General features: G+C 32.9%; 4 protein-coding genes across 6 annotated transcripts; all 4 read right to left on the bottom strand.

Annotated features, from left to right (window-relative positions):
• Positions 1-137: 137 nt before the first annotated feature.
• On the bottom strand, positions 138-1,655 carry LOC133299616 (uncharacterized). Of its 2 annotated transcripts, none has more exons than XM_061499093.1 (4): positions 1,338-1,655; positions 913-1,023; positions 411-491; positions 138-309 (listed from the first exon to the last, which is right to left on the bottom strand). In XM_061499093.1, the coding sequence occupies exons 1-4, from the start codon at positions 1,629-1,631 to the stop codon at positions 235-237; spliced, it is 561 nt and encodes a 186-aa protein (XP_061355077.1). In that variant the 5' UTR covers positions 1,632-1,655; the 3' UTR covers positions 138-234. The 2 variants fall into 2 exon arrangements, with proteins under 2 accessions (XP_061355077.1, XP_061355078.1); XM_061499094.1 differs by having other exon boundaries at positions 1,377-1,655.
• Positions 1,656-4,218: 2,563 nt separating this feature from the next.
• Positions 4,219-6,061, bottom strand: LOC133299618 (uncharacterized). 2 transcript variants are annotated; one of them, XM_061499096.1, is made up of 3 exons: positions 5,933-6,061; positions 4,590-4,749; positions 4,219-4,459 (listed from the first exon to the last, which is right to left on the bottom strand). In XM_061499096.1, exons 2-3 carry the CDS (start codon positions 4,746-4,748, stop codon positions 4,412-4,414), a joined length of 207 nt encoding a protein of 68 aa, XP_061355080.1. In that variant the 5' UTR covers position 4,749; positions 5,933-6,061; the 3' UTR covers positions 4,219-4,411. The 2 variants fall into 2 exon arrangements, with proteins under 2 accessions (XP_061355080.1, XP_061355081.1); XM_061499097.1 differs by having other exon boundaries at positions 5,938-6,011.
• A 556-nt stretch (positions 6,062-6,617) lies between these two features.
• Positions 6,618-7,436, bottom strand: LOC133299610 (uncharacterized). Its single transcript, XM_061499078.1, has 2 exons — positions 7,095-7,436; positions 6,618-6,689 (listed from the first exon to the last, which is right to left on the bottom strand). Exons 1-2 carry the CDS (start codon positions 7,434-7,436, stop codon positions 6,618-6,620), a joined length of 414 nt encoding a protein of 137 aa, XP_061355062.1.
• LOC133299608 (uncharacterized) lies at positions 7,436-9,301 on the bottom strand. Its single transcript, XM_061499077.1, has 3 exons — positions 8,815-9,301; positions 7,705-8,487; positions 7,436-7,647 (listed from the first exon to the last, which is right to left on the bottom strand). Exons 1-3 carry the CDS (start codon positions 9,299-9,301, stop codon positions 7,436-7,438), a joined length of 1,482 nt encoding a protein of 493 aa, XP_061355061.1.
• Positions 9,302-15,853: the final 6,552 nt, after the last annotated feature.

Below are 15,853 nucleotides of genomic sequence, written 5' to 3'. Positions count from 1 at the left end.
GTTTAACTAGACTTTTCATTGAATTCAATTTGCATTTGATGACAGAATCAGCACATCTCATAATAAAATGACAAGAACCTTTGTAGTATTCACTATTCAGAATATAGGTGTCCAATGCACATTTCCTAATTAAGTCAGCAAAATACAATAAAATCACAAATTATGCCACATAAAACGATACACGTATTCTAGTTATAGCACACTGAATCCAAAGGGGTTACTTTTATTAGCATCTCAATGCAGGGTTTCTACGTTTTTGATTAGCTCCTCCAGCTTCTTCATCCTCAATCTCTCACTTTCAGTCACAAGCTAACCCAAAGTCCACAGAATACCAAGGGAAAAAGACAAGTTAAGAAACAAAATTAGAAACTTTGAGTACAAACACTGAAAATCATAATAAAATTTCTAACCTCCATTAATTTAGTAACAAGTTGAGCCTTTTCCTTGTTTTTCTCATTGAAAGCTTCAAGGGCTTCCTTGTATTCTCTTTCCTGTGATCCCAAAAAAGGTTCCAACAAGTTAAGATAATTTATATTTCTATTCAATCTTTTTTTTTTTTCTTGGCATTATGATGCAAAAGAAGCTTGCATGAAGATTTTGAAATCTCCCATTGAACCTAATCTGTCATTTTCTACGTGGACATTCAAACACAATGATTATGAATGATAACCTCAACCACTAAAATAACCATGCCCACTTGTCTCCCAACTCATGAGACAAAATGGGGCCAAAGAAAGCAAATAAGGTTGGTTGATTAAATTCTATGAAGTGCTTAACTGTTTGTATCAAAAGCTGTGTAAGTAAAACACATGGGGATCACTTTGCCACCTTGAACAAATCTTATGGCTTTAAGTAAAAGATTTAGAAATGACAAAAGCAAACAACAACTAGTAAACAGTTAGAAAACCCCACCTTTCTCTGGCAGGTTTGGCCCAGTGGTTTTAACTCTTTGTTAACACTGTCTATCTTCTTTCGAACTACTGCAACTTCCTTCCTCAACGGATCTGAGAGACCCTCAAGCTCCTAGAAAATGATATGCAGTTTTTCAAGCAATTACTATTCAACACTTACGAAAATTCTTGCATTTAAAACACGTAAGTAATTGTTTAAGAACAAGGATAAACAACCAATACACTGCACACATGATACTACAATTGCCTTTGAATTTTCTGCTTGTCCTCAGTTATTGCACATATGTGATATTCAAATTTGTATAGACTTTATACCTTATTCCCATACCTCATGTTTATATTGATTAATATGTAAAATATATACATGGCCCAAAAGCCAAAAAAAAAAAAGAGAGCATGAAAGCTTAGAGTTAAACCAAATATAACATCAAAGGGAAAAAAAAAAGTATGTATTGTTAAACTTGCCTCTCTAATCTCAGCCAAGCGCTTTGTTTCCTCCTCCACTCGACCTAGATAAGCATGGACCTTTTCCCTTACCTCCATTTTTTTCCTCTCAATTTCTTCTTCCTTTGCTCGAAACATTGCAAGAGCTGATCTTGACATCTCTTCTTCCTTATCATCCCCTATTGGACTCTGGTTGGAGTTAATCATCCCTGAGTTCCTCACTCGCTGCACATTTTGTTGTTGTTGCTGCTCATATGACTGTTTTGGTGTTGCCATTACTGCACCACAAACTATGACACTCTTTTCCTCTCCCTTCACTGTTTTCTCTGTTCTTTTTCTCTTTTCTTTGGAATGATAGCTCTTTTCCCCCCAAGGTGCTTATAAACAAGACTGGCTTTTAAGGGTATGAGACCAAATAGTTTATTTTATTAACAAACTATAGAATAAGCCCAAATGACAGAAATGCCTGTTAACAAATTATATATTCTAAATAGTGTATTTATCTATGCTGAACAAATATTTGGTGTTTTTCCTGCCACCTTAATTCAAAAGCCAAATTGATTATAGCACCACCAAAGTTCATTTGGAGGGAGTTATACGTAGAGAGTATAAATGTTAAATCTTTGCCTACACTTCTCCGTTTTATTATTTCTCTGAAAACTTAGTGAAGAATCTTGATGAACCTGCTTTAGTTAGGTAGCAATTTCCTTAAGTTGGTATATTGGCAAATTCAGCTAACTACTGCTTCACATCGGGGCATCAATAGTTTATGTATGGACCAGAAATTTTAGAAAGACATATATATCTATAGTTATATATATACCTGCCACCCCACCTTAGTCCTTAGAATCAGATCCTCCTTTTACCATATATATGATAAGTCGTTATTTATTTTAGTTAGATTATATATACAGGTAAATTTGTTTGAAAGTTTCTAAGTGACAATTGGTAATAATATAAGGTGCTTTCTTTAAGATAGGAAGGTGCTTGGAGCAGAAGTTTTGGTTGGGGAGTGGACAGAAAGGGCTCACCTACTGCTACAGAAAGCATGAATGGAGAGAGCCTTAGGAAACAAGACACAGTAGGAGAATTGGCAGCAGATAGTTGCCTTTATGAAAATTATTACCCCATATGGCTGACCAGCCCAAAAATGTATTCTATAACATAAAGTCAGATAGTGTTCCAAATAATTGGTCTCACAATACTGGGCCAAGCACTATCGAGTTCCACTAATGAATCTAGGTGTGAAAACTCAGAAAGCATTATCATAGAATCTAAAGTCATTTTTAAGGTAATATTTTACTATATGTGAACGACTTGTCAATCTAGAGTTAATATAAGGAATTTATCAGATATTGTTTAAAATTTCTTCAACAAATGCACACTACCTGAATGATTTAAGTAGGGACAAGTACAATACAAGAAAATACATGAAAGAGTTCACGGTGAAGAGTGAAGACTTTCCAGGCTGACATATGGTCCTTGATTATTAATTAGTATTCATCATAAGTTCATTTATTATTCATTAGGATCTTTCTTTAGCTAATCAGCCACTTATATGTTTCTTAAAACAGTCAAGAGAACACTACTTTTATGGATACTCAGAAAAGCTAAAAAGCCAATCCAGCTGTGTCATGTAAGGTTTGTCCATTCAAAGATCTGCAAAGTTTTTGATGATTAGGGGGGTTTGAATATTTTATGCTCCACAGTCCAACCACCAAAAAAATTATAGTTTCCAGCTGAGTGGGTGGCGTACTCTTGGTTGTGAGTGTTGACTGTCTATGAAGTTCTTAGTATCTGAATCTTGATTAAACAGCATTGTAAGCATCTGTGCTCTAACTGCTGCGACTAAGAGAGCAGTACCAACTGGTGGTGGTAGGTCATGTTGGACTTTGAAATGCTAAGGCCTACTAGGTCAACATATCACATTTCCGATGGATTGAGGCAGCAAAAGTTTGGTTTCAAGTTTCAACTGATGATGATGTGCAACAAACTCTTTTAGTATATGATCAAACAACACCATGAGGTATAAAAACCATATGCAAAACTTGTAATCATAAAACTGTCAACCAAACGACAAGCTTGTGCTCGCCTTCACAAAATGAACTATTTCGTGCTCTCTAATCTCCTTTGTGTCTTTCGTCGAAACAAACTGCTTTATCTCTCAACGACAAAGTTGCTTTCTTAATCTTCCAAATATCAAGTTTCTGATTTTCTCACCTTGTAGCCCAAACTCTAATGACAACTGAGGTAAATTGGACCCAATCACAGGAAGCAATAAGCACATATTTTAAAAGGGCTACTTCCAGAAGGTGGGTTTATGAACCAAAAAATTTGACGAAGAAAAAGTTCTAGAATAGTTCAGGTGCCTCACGTTCTGAGACTCCTAACCCAAAGTGGTACCTATTCGCTTTACTGAGGACAATAAATAAATGTAATTTCAGACTAAAAATAAATAAATGCAGTTTCGTGTTACTAATTTGAAGTGTGAAATTACACGATTCTAATTATTTAAGAATAAATAGTTCATTTAAAACAAATGCTCCGAAATCCAAACCGAACTTGAATCCGCCTACTTTGTCTATTTCATCCATAGCTTAAGGCCATCCCCTTTCAGTCCCCATACTTGGAAGGACATGCTGGCTCATGTTATGTTACCCATCGCACATCAGTATTTTGAAACCAAAACGTGCAACAAATAGTCGCCAGGCAATTCCACTGATCTATCTACCATGCGAAAGGGCAAATGAAATGTTTACCAAAGTAAAGACTGTTGAGCTTGTCTAGCGCATGCAAAGCAAGGAGAAACACAAACTAGAAGGAACAGTTAACACATAAAAGCACTAAAACAGAACCCCAAACCTGTAGTTTAGCCATCAATCGATTATATATCAAACAAACAAAGAACCACTTTCATTGTTATAAACCCCCAATGGTGGTCAAAGTTTTATTAAGAGAACAAGCATAAATGCAAAGAAAATCACTGGTCCATATTGAGGAGGTTCTGTTAGGTTTGTGTGGCAAAACACCCACCTCCTCAATCAGAAATTTCAAAGTCATTCTTTCTTTCCTATTCCATGCGACATATTATAGATCCCTCGTCCCTGATAAAAAGGCATAAAACAATGTTTATCAGATATAGCTAGAAACAGATTAAGAGTTGGAGACACACTAATAACTTCAATCTGACAAAGACAGAAACATATGAAGATTTCAGATTACAATTAAACTTACAATCATAAAAATTGAAGATGCAGCCAAAGCAATTGGTATTGCAACAGACGTAATCTTATCAAAGGGACCTTTCAAGTAAGTGTGCTTATGGATATTCTGGAAATATTTTTGCTTCTCAAAAAGCTTCTCTCGTGGTGTGAACGGTGCTTCCGACGACATCCTGCACGACATGGCAAATGATTATCTCACAAAAGCTTTTCCCAACTGTAAAAAAGAAGCGGGGAAAAGGAAAGAAAACATGGCATGAAATGAAATGAAACAAAACAGAACTAGTATCATGAGTCCCCACCCCCTCCATGACGCTCTATGTCACAAACACAACAAATTAAGCGAAATGCTAGAAGCCTTGAACAACTACCAAGGCATGAAACAAGTGGACAAAAAACACAAGATGAAAAGGAACAATGCGATAAATATATAAATGAAGCACCACACTACTGAACTCCCAAATGACCCAACCGTATTTTTTATCAACTAAAGTAGGTGAAGAACAAGATATATCATACAAAAACTTATACAAATCCAGTACAAAACAATTTTAAATTTGAAATTTCATATGATAATATCCAACATATCATATTAGAAAAGCTTTACAAGGACAATGATGCAGATTTCCATTTTCCCGCAAATAACAAATTAGTTTTTGCTATATTTTCCTCACCACTCCAAGGTCTCTTAACTAAATTGCATTGTATACTAAAAACTGTAGCTTCTGCAGGTGTTAATAAGTGATGATGTTTGGTGCACATCGCCTCACATTTGAGTGAGATGGAAGAATAACAGTGTGGGTGTGCAAAAAATGAGATGGGACAAGCTGTAACGAGAATGTAAAAACTGTGCAAATATGAGGTAAAGCATGTGGTTAGCATTATTATTAATAATTCACCAATTACCTAAGCAAGAACTGTGACCAGTGCCAAAACAACATAAACAGAATTAACATCTACAAGTGCTAGCTACTAACTAGGGACAGATGCATCCACTACCCTAATGTCATTTTGCACCCAAAGAAGAAACTTGCAGACTACAGCTAACTTCATAATTCAAAAGAACATTAAAAAAAAGCATGATCAAAATAAAGCATTAATTTGACAATAAATCAAAATAATGAATAGGGGGAAAAACAACAAATGATACAGATTAAGCGATAAAACAAAATTGAAAGCAATCAGAAATCGGGATAAAAATAAAACAAGTGTATCCGAACAAAGGAATTCGGGAAAAATTATGAGATTTATTTTTCATTACTAAAAAAAAAAATTGACGCAACGAGATCCAGGAGAAGCGTGTAGTTGAAATCATGCAGTGTGAGTAAGGAATAAAATAGAGTGGGAGCTTATCACCTTACTCTGAACGAACGCGATGGATCTCGTTAACGATTGAGACTTGAGCCACAGAAAATTGAAGAACCAGCTCTCTGAAAATCTAGGGTCTTTCGATTGGCGAAGATGAACAACATTATAAGGGCTCCGTTTACCTTGTTGAACCGACCCGGCCCGAAACAATAGTTATTTGAAAAAAATATCCGATGAAAGAGTTATTTAAAAATAAATAAATAATAATAATAATAATAATAAAAGAAAATATTTTTACCACAAAAAATATATATATATATATATACTCTTATGTTGTATAAGAAGTAGTTGATTACCCGTGCGATGCACGGAGAAAAAAAAAATCGATTTGTTTGTCCCGTAAACGAATTAATAAGAAAATCGGTTTGTTCGTATGACATAAACGTGTAACTTTTAAGGTAGGAACAAAAACAAGAATATAATAATTTAAACACAGTAAATTCCATAATTGACAGCAAAATCTCCATTAAAAAAATATAAATGTCATGTTGACAGCAATATAATAAGAAATATGCCCAACCGATACTCACAACAGTTGTAAAATATCGTCTGCCATGCACTATTGGTATTTGCTGCTGTTCGAAATGAGTCATAAACAATATATAAATAATATTTGGAAAAGAAAAAATTATTGAAGGGAATTATATAGTTTAGGCACATGAATAATTCAGAATTACAATGAAAAACCTTTGACTCTGAAAAATGAGAAGGGAATAATATACTGATTGTGCCTCGAATACTGAATCTGCATAACAATAAAAAATTAGCAGAAAAATAGACACAACAACTAAAGGAAATCAACAAAGAAGATTAAAAAATATTTTCTGATAAAAAATTGAGATCTTACCTGATACCAAACAACAATGTTATCTCTTTGTAGAAATAACCAAGTATACTACACTAATCTTTGAAATACTTCCTTGTAGACGATGTTAAAGGTAGTATTTGTAACGCAACCATTTTCATCAAGTATCAGCATCTTCAATCCATGTCTGCTCTTTACTCTAGATAGTGCCACATATAATTGCCCATGAGTGAAGACAAACCTAGGAAGATAAATGCCAACATGAGACAGCGACTATCCTTGACTTTTGTTGATAGTCATCGCAAACGAAACTACCAAGGGGAATTGTCTTCTTTGGAAGTTTACTGGAAATGTATGACCCGATGGGCTGATCTTCATTCTAGGGATTAACACAGTATCTCCTATATTGTTTCCTGTAAGAACAATTGCCTCAACAACATGATTCCCCGACTTTGTAATAAGTAATCTCATACCGTTGCATAAACATCTTGATTGATCAATATTTCTCAATAGCATCACCGGTACTTTAACCTTCAAAGTTAATTTATGATCAGGAATCCCCGAACATGAGAATGTATTTAAGATATCAGGGGAGATTTCGTCATCCTCAAGAGATGAATTACCGTCTTGTTTCAAAACCTTATCTGGACTCAATAATGTCCTTTCTTCACCCGAAATCACAGCCATTAGTGCTCGTTTAACATGGCAACATCGGACAATTTAGGAGTCAGAAGAGCACGTTCTTTAAAGAAAGTAGGATCTAATATATTATCCATCAGATTCGGGTAAACAAAATCAACAATATCTGAAAGTGGGTCTTCTGAACCTTTGATCAACAATTCATCTGGAATTGTTATAATAGATTCTCCATCAACATTATCCCCAAGATTTCCATCTCCTATTTTAAGCAGTCACTCAGAAAATTCTTTTATTTCCAACAAATTATTAGTGCTACTTCCAGAATTGAGACGCATGTTCTTGGTCAAAGATAACAGATGACAATGGGACCATAGATAGGAAGAATTGATGGTTGCATGAACTATATCTTGTCTACTGCCATTTGGAATGACAGGTAATATTTGTCGAAAGTCACCTCCTAGAACGACAACTTTTCCACCAAAGGGCATATCAACACAGCTAAGAACATCTTTAAGTGTTCTATCAAGAGCCTCAAAGCAAAATTTGTGTACCATCGATGCTTCATCCCAAATGATTAACTTTATTTTTGACAACAACTCTGCCAAAGTAGAATTTTGTTTCATATTACATGTTGAATCTTCGGTGATCTCTATAGGAATACGAAATTTAGAATGTGTTGTACGTCCTCCAGGAAGAAGAAGTGAAGCAATTCCGCTAGAAGCAACATTAAGCACTATTTCAGCTCGAGATCGAACAAATGCTGACAGGGTGTTCCAAATAAATGTTTTTCCAGTCCCATCAAAGCCGTACAGGAAAAAAAATCCCCCTTTACCTGCCGAAACAGCTGAAATTATTTTGTCATAAACAACCCCCTGCTCATCAGTGAGTGAATTCAGTAGTCTGTCATGCTCTTCTTTCAAAGAGAAACTGTCATACAACAATTCATCTATCACCAATCTATTCTGCATATCCAATAAAGATTCACCCATGATGCTCGGCATGGATGGGTAATCAGAGAGGCATTTACCGTTGCTTTGCAACACCTTATCGATTTCTGCGAGGGTTATGTTTTTTATAGAATCCTCTGTAAGCAAAGCATCTGAAAAAAATTGAAAAATACAAAATAAAGGATTAACAAAGACAAAGTTGGTGTGGAAAGAAAAATAAAGCGAAATTATGAACAAAGCAGAGGGTGTGAAACATAACGAAAATTTTTAACCAAATATTAAGAATAGGACGGTGTACAATGTATAGATGTAATTTTATTATGAAAGAACAAAAAATGCTCACATTTTTCGAATGTCAAGTGAATTAAACATAAGCAAACTGTTTGCATAAATGAATGCACGATACAGAATGGCAAGAATATTAATTATAGTGCACAATACACATAAATGAATGCACAAAATTTGTTCCAGACAATTACCTTCACGTCCAATTCTTTGCCTATGCTGATAAAGAACATCGTCAGATAGTAATTCCCAGCATTTTTGGAAAACATTTTCAGGCCTGTTCATTGAGTTACCAAATAACAATAAGGCAAACAGATTTCTCAAATAAGTTGCTGACCCCCAAGAACTTGCCTCCTTAATTGCATCAATGTACTTATTGTCATCATCCAAAAGCCCCAAAGAATAGCAGGCATCCTTATATGTGGGAAAAAGCACCCCATTGACCGTTCTCAAATCTTTATAACTTGTACAACCCTTTTGAAAATTAAGTAAAGTTCGGAGATAGGAATCTTTTTCATTATTGGCAGAAAAGCGATTTATTCTTCCAATTGAAAATCCTTGATTTCTGGGATGCCATTCATGTGTACTTTCTTTATATACAAATTGAGTTGGATACTCTGCATAAGTAAGATTCCTACCTTCTGGATATTTTTTATTTGCATCCATCCAAGACTCGAACATTGATTGTCTAGACTCCGCCCTAGTCTTGACATCGGTTATTGAAGCATGATCACTAAAAACAACGTTTTTTTCATTGGGAAGGTGAAATGGCAATCGCTGAACAGGGGGGAATCTGTAATGAATCTCAAATCCGAATATATATATAGATGTTTTTTTCCTACACATACATCAATTTCTGTGTTATTTTTCTATTCTTTTTTCTTTTTTTATAAGTGGGTGGATCCCACACATAATTGTCTCTATAGCATGAGAAAGATTCTCTCTTATTACATGAGATTAATAAAACTCTAATAATAATCAAAGAAAATTGAGGGTAATGAAACATCAATTTAGATATTCCGTAGCATAGAATCACCAAACTACTTTCCATGATTTCATATTGTAAGTTTGTTTCTAAGTTGACAACTAACACAATAATAAAAAGTTAATTCAAGCTTAGTTTCAAAATATTGAGGCTAAAAAAAGAATTTTGGGAGTTTTTTTGGGATCTAATAATAAGAGACTTTTGTATTAGTATTCATAATTTGAAATATGTATTTTTATTTCAAACGAGTTTATATTTTCATGCATTAATATTTTAATACATTGTTATTTATTATTACTTTATTTTCTTAATATTTAAAATAATAGGATAAATAATAATATGTCAAACACTCTTCAATTGAAATATATGAAAACTAAAAGAATTTTTTGTTCTTGGTAAAACAAAAAAGGGCAAGGCCCAACAAATTCGCAAACTAAAATGCATCGAGGCACAAAACAAGAAGCTAAGTTAGCCATCAACGTTGAAACATTATGGGGGAATTCAAACTAGTAGTAGTCATCTTCAACATGATCTATGAGGTACTTTGATAACAAATTCGCATAAAAATTTGCCTCTATGTAGTTTTGAGTAAATTGGATTCGCCAATCTCTTCCTATCCATTCCTATACACGAGCCATGAGATAAGACTCTGGAGTTGCATTACCAGTTTGATATGATATTTCTCCATTTTTCAGATCAAATCGATTTAATGTATAATTCCTTCAATCACAGTTGGATCAGGGTTGTCCTTCACAGGGGAGCCTATGGTAGAGAGAGATCTAGCATGGACTAAGCTACAGATTTTCTATCATAAATGGGTTTGGATATCATATGTTAATTCAAAATTTTAAGGCATTAAGTTTATGAGTTATTTCACTTCATTATTTAGGACATTTCCAACTAATGTGAGATTTCATTACTCACACTTAGATTCTTATTCCTAACATTCTTCTCCTTCAAATGTGAGTCTTGATAAGTCCATGAAATATGACTTAAAACATATGGTTTCTAATATGAAATTATAAAAAAAAAGAATATTCTTTGTGTTAATAGATATCCTAATTACATTGAGCTGAAATGTTGTTGAATTAAATGCTAATGGGCTTCAATTTTATTTTTCAGGCACACATATTAATACTTTCCAAAGCAAAGAAGAAAGAAAATAAAAGAAAAAATAAGAAGAAAAGAAGTGGGCTCGATTTTGTAAGGCAAGGCAGAAGAGCCCAATTGAGCAACAAAAAGAAAAGAAATTGGAAGAAAGTAAAACAAGGCAGCGTTGGATACATTTGGGAAAAGAGTTCTAAACCATCGAACCCTAATCTTCTCACCATTCGAACCATCCATTTCAATTCAACCATAACCTAAGCTTTCCATTCTGATTTTTCTTTACAACCAAACCATCAAGCCACACCAGGTCTTTAATCTTGGTTTACCCATCGAGCCTTAGCCTTCACCCATGGTCCCTTAAGTGAGCGTTCAACCAAAACACCGACCCTAACCATTTTGATTCAAACAGAAAATGCCAAACACAACCCATAACTGATTGGGTGAGCTAGAGTTTGTTAGCATTGTTGGCTGAAGCAATTTTTGGAGTGCAGTTACTGCCTTTGTCAAGGAAACGCACGATTGGGAGGAGCGCGTAGCATGTGATGGCTGATGTGGAATCGTTTCTGCACGTGGGAGTATTAGCTATAAAAGAGAAGAGCAAGTCGTTGTAGGCACTTTTTTTCTCTCCATTTTTTTTATTTCTCGTTGTGTCTGTTCTAATCTTGAGATTTTTTTACATTTTTCTTTTTGTTATTTTTTCTGCGCACTGTAGCCGAGCTATTTTCTGGATATAGCTTCTGCCTCGTATTTTTCATTTGGTTAATTGTAATTTCCTTTCAATTTTTGTTTGCTGTTTTTGTAGCTCAACCCTTATGGGTATGAGCTAAACCTTTGAAGGTTGGGTCTAGGTTACCCGAACCTCAGTGATGGTTGATTGCTAATTACTATTGTTAAATTTTAATTCTCAGTAGTTTAATGTCATGCTTTGTATTTAAACATTCTTTCATTGAGGCCTGATGTTAGATGTTGTGTTAGGAAGAAGTCATGGAGATATGACTAATTCTGGAAAATGCATTAAGCACGTGGACTTGAATAAGAGAATATTCAAGGGCCCTCACTTAGAGATGAGGACAGCCACCATGTAACTTTCGACTTGAAATGCATGAGTCCTTACTTCATTTAACACAGAGATGTGTAAATGAAAGTTTGGGATAAAATAATTTTAAGAGATTAAAATCAACAAGAGTGATTCATTAACTGTGAATTAAAAATCAAGCAATCCGTAATTAGCAATCAATCCAATGCTGTGGGAAAGGTAAACCAAAGCTCAACCTATTTATCTAAACATTTTCACCAACTCAATTTTCTTTTCCTCTGATTTTTAAATTTTTATCAGCATTCTGTTTTACATTTTTTTCTTATATAAAAATCATTTTACATCAGATACTTAAATTGCTTTCCTACTATTTTTTATCCTTTAGCTCAAGAAATTAATTCAGAAAATTCTAAAAAAGAGAGTAACATGGTCAGTGCTATTTTAGATTAATTTTGCTTTTATGTTTCTTTTCAGAAATTCAATTTAAGCAATTGCACTTTATGTTTTTGAAATTTTCGCCAAAAAAATCCTTGTGAGAACGATAACTGGGACTTATAGACCCTATATTACTTGTGGCTGCGTATAATTGCGCAATTCTTGCATAAACGTTAGCGAGGCCAACAAGTTTTTGGCGCCGTTGTCGGGGATTGAAGACGTACATTGTCAGATTGTTTTGTGTGATTGCTGTTTCTGAGTTAATCATTTTTGCTGTTTTTTTTATTTTGACATTATTAGCTTATTTTAATTCTGTTTCTTCATTGTGTTAGTTATATTGTTGAATTTTCTTGAGTAGTGGTAGCTTGAATTTTAGTTTTGTTAAGATTCTGATTTTCTCTAAAAAAAAATTATATAGTTGTTTTGTCATATAATTTATTACTTTATAGTTTCGTAGTTGTTGATTTGTCTCTTATTTTTTTCTTGTCAATCTTTTATTTTATTTTTTATTAGTTTCAGTCCTTTAGTTTGTATTTTCTCTTGTTTTACAATTCTGTTTCGTGAGTTGCTATTCTGTTTTATATTGGTTGATATGCTTCGTGTGAGTCTGAGTTAGTTGTTATTTCAATTTTCAAATTCTCTGTTTTGTTTGTTCTTTAATTTTTGTAGAGAGTGATGATAGGTATCTTGTTTGATTAAGCTAGTTGGGTTTAGTAAAAGATTTACAATTTCAGAAGACAAAGCGGGAGATAGCGATTTAGAGTCGCATAGACAGAAAGAAGCTATAAGGAGAGGTGAGATGCTTCTACCGTAAGCTTGTGGAAATAAGTTTATTTTTTTTATTAAAAAATTACCTTTTTAACCGTTTCTTTTAAGAGGAGGGATATTCTCACTACCAAAATTTTCTACTACCAACTTACTACCTATCTAATCACCATTAGATTAATATTTTCTCTCTTTTCAAATTTTTTTTAACATTCTTTCTCTTTGATCCAATGGTGATGTCATGGGTAGTAAGTTAGTAGTAAGGATTTTTGGTAGTTAGAATATCTTCACTTTTCTTTTAATAAGTATTTTGTCAGGCCAAATGATGCTGACAATGATTGTATTTAAAAGAAAGAATGATTAGTGAACTTCAAAAAGAATACCAATTTGTCCTATCATTAGAATATGGGGTAGCTGGATTTATTTTGGATTCCTGAGAAAGTGAGATAGAGAATAATATTTTCACACATTTGATAGAAGGATTTTGAAATTTCTTCCTAGAAACTCGGAATCTCGGGAATTGATTTTGTGAAGAGGAATACCACATGAGAATACCATCAGGAGGGTGGTATTTTGTGAATCTCGTACGATAGGAATATCTTGTAATTTTTATGGACAAAATTAACCCTTGTCTTCTTTGTTCTTTTTCTTGGTTATGCTTTCTTTGTTCTCTTCTTCTTCACTCTTTTTCTCTTTCTGGTTCCAGTAAGTCACGTCGGTGAAAGAGCATATAAAACTCATGGTGTTGTTGTTGAACTGACGCGATACAATGTTGTTGAACCCACAATATTTTTCTCTTTTTGGTTCCAGCAAGTCACACACAATTTGGTTTTCACTTGAAATCGCAGAAGCCAATATTTTAAATATCTCGTGATGCGATGACTGCATCGATCGCAAAAATAATAAACATTATGCAGCTGCTTAATACTCTAACTAACTTGTTTATAAATAAGTATACATCGGTGAAAAATGATTGAATGGAAAAATCAATGTTCTTAGTTATTCAATAACCTATGTTGCAAGAAGACAACAAGTTTTTGTCACAAGACCTAGAATTGATTTTTCATATTCAGATAAAAGAGCATCAAGAACTTACAGATTCGTAAGCAGGAAAAAGTTTGAAGAAAAGACAATATTTGACACGGGGTTACTTTTATAAAATGATCTTGCATTTTTTGTGATATTTCACAATCAACTAAACATAATTTTAAGTCAATGTTTCCCGTAATTTTTTAGTCTACTAAACAACCCTTTAGTAATATTTTCGAAAATTTCACTTTCCCGTTATATTCTCTGGAATAGTGATTCTCGAATAATTTTTTTTCTTCTCTACTAAATGCCCCCTAGCTAGAGGTAATCCTCCATTAACTTGAAATTAATGGAGGATTAGCCGATTTTATATCCTTTTTAAAAAAAAAATACTATTTAATATAAAAACACAAAAAATCAAGAAAATAATTTCTCAAAAAAATAAATAAATAATTTAACGAAATAACTAATTTTTTTATTATGTAATTACTTAAACTAATTGCACTAAATTTAAATATAATAGTTAGAAAGATTTAATTTTAAAGAAGGGTGTATTGAATTAAGATTTTAAAGGATTACTTTTGGATAAAAAATATAATTTTTAAGTATTCATAATTTTATGTGCATTATACATATAAATATGTAAATATTTTCTTACGGATGGTGGATTTTCTAATCGACGTCAATTTTTAGCTCCATCTCGAGGTACACATTATCATCTATAAGATTTTACGGGAAACAATAATGACCCTCAAAATACAAATAAGTTGTTCAATCTTCGTCATGCATCATTGGGAAGTGAAATTAAGATGATATTTGGCATTTTTAAGTCGCGATTCATGATTTTTAAATCAACGTCTCTATTTCCATTTAAAAACATGCAGAATTTGTGTTAGTATATGTAACACTACACAACTTTCTTTGCAAAATATGTTGTTTTTGTGAATTTTCAATTGAACCAATACGTGCATCTTCATCTTCAATATCATAAGTTATTGAAGAAGATAATTTTCAATCAATTTTTCAAACTTAAGAGCAAGAACGAGAAGATACTAATGTGTGAAGGGCTAACATAGCTTCATATTTGTGGAGAGATGTTGCTTACGAGGCCATGAAGTTAAATCAAATTACTATGAGATTGAGAAAATTATAGTTTTTTTTCCTCTCTTTATTAGTATTGTTGCATTTCTTTGTTATCTTTTCTATTGACTCTTGCAACTTTGAATTAATGTTAAAAGTTAATGTAATTTTTTAAAACCTTGTATATTTATATTGTCCTTTCTAATCTTATAAATTTTATTAAAATCCAATCTTATCAAATATTGATTGTACAAACAATATTTAGATTAGTCTTATAAATCCATATTATCTTTACAAATCTATTAAAATCTTTTTAAATACGTAGGATTTTTTATTCCAAAAAAGTCTTTTAAAATATTAATCCAATACACCCCCTTAATATTTTATACTCCTTGCTTTGTTATTATATTATTTAATAAATTTAACATTTCATGTGATTATTAATATAATTAAGCTCATTAAATAATATGTACACATAAGTTTAAATAATAGTGTAAAAAAATATTATACGTGTGTAACTACCAAATAAATAAATAAATATATTATACGTGTATATAAGATGAGCTCTGTATAAAATATTAACTAAAATCATAAAAATGCAACTAAACAACAACTAATTACTCTTTAAATAAGAAAATGAAAAGTAAAACATGTAAAATCAATTCAGTGGAGCATTTTTTTTTTCTTTGACCAACCACAAATATTCTTGGAGGGAGGCAATTCTGTTCAAGTGAGGAATATTCTTATATGATGGGACTGGTTATCCCAAATGATTTTTATAAAAATCATATTTCTT

The sequence above is a fragment of the Gastrolobium bilobum genome, unplaced genomic scaffold, assembly GCF_033153095.1.
Source record: "Gastrolobium bilobum isolate Gb01-03AN ecotype WA unplaced genomic scaffold, APGP_CSIRO_Gbil_v1 utg22371, whole genome shotgun sequence".
NCBI classification, from domain to species: Eukaryota; Viridiplantae; Streptophyta; class Magnoliopsida; order Fabales; family Fabaceae; genus Gastrolobium; species Gastrolobium bilobum.
The sequence above is the reverse complement of the archived record's forward strand: the minus strand, read 5'-3'. Positions and strand labels throughout refer to the sequence as shown.

Coding starts and splice junctions, on each gene's coding strand:
- LOC133299616 (XM_061499093.1), bottom strand. CDS start 1,631: ATGGCAACACCAAAACAGTCATATGAGCAGCAACAACAACAAAATGTG. Junction 492..912: donor GCCAAACCTGCCAGAGAAAG/GTGGGGTTTTCT, acceptor TTGGGATCACAG/GAAAGAGAATACAAGGAAGC. Junction 310..410: donor TTGTTACTAAATTAATGGAG/GTTAGAAATTTT, acceptor ACTTTGGGTTAG/CTTGTGACTGAAAGTGAGAG.
- LOC133299618 (XM_061499096.1), bottom strand. CDS start 4,748: ATGTCGTCGGAAGCACCGTTCACACCACGAGAGAAGCTTTTTGAGAAG. Junction 4,460..4,589: donor CATCTTCAATTTTTATGATT/GTAAGTTTAATT, acceptor CCTTTTTATCAG/GGACGAGGGATCTATAATAT.
- LOC133299610 (XM_061499078.1), bottom strand. CDS start 7,436: ATGGCTGTGATTTCGGGTGAAGAAAGGACATTATTGAGTCCAGATAAG. Junction 6,690..7,094: donor CATCGGGTCATACATTTCCA/GTAAACTTCCAA, acceptor ATTGTTATGCAG/ATTCAGTATTCGAGGCACAA.
- LOC133299608 (XM_061499077.1), bottom strand. CDS start 9,301: ATGTTCGAGTCTTGGATGGATGCAAATAAAAAATATCCAGAAGGTAGG. Junction 8,488..8,814: donor GCAAAGAATTGGACGTGAAG/GTAATTGTCTGG, acceptor AATTTTTTTCAG/ATGCTTTGCTTACAGAGGAT. Junction 7,648..7,704: donor CATGCGTCTCAATTCTGGAA/GTAGCACTAATA, acceptor TGCTTAAAATAG/GAGATGGAAATCTTGGGGAT.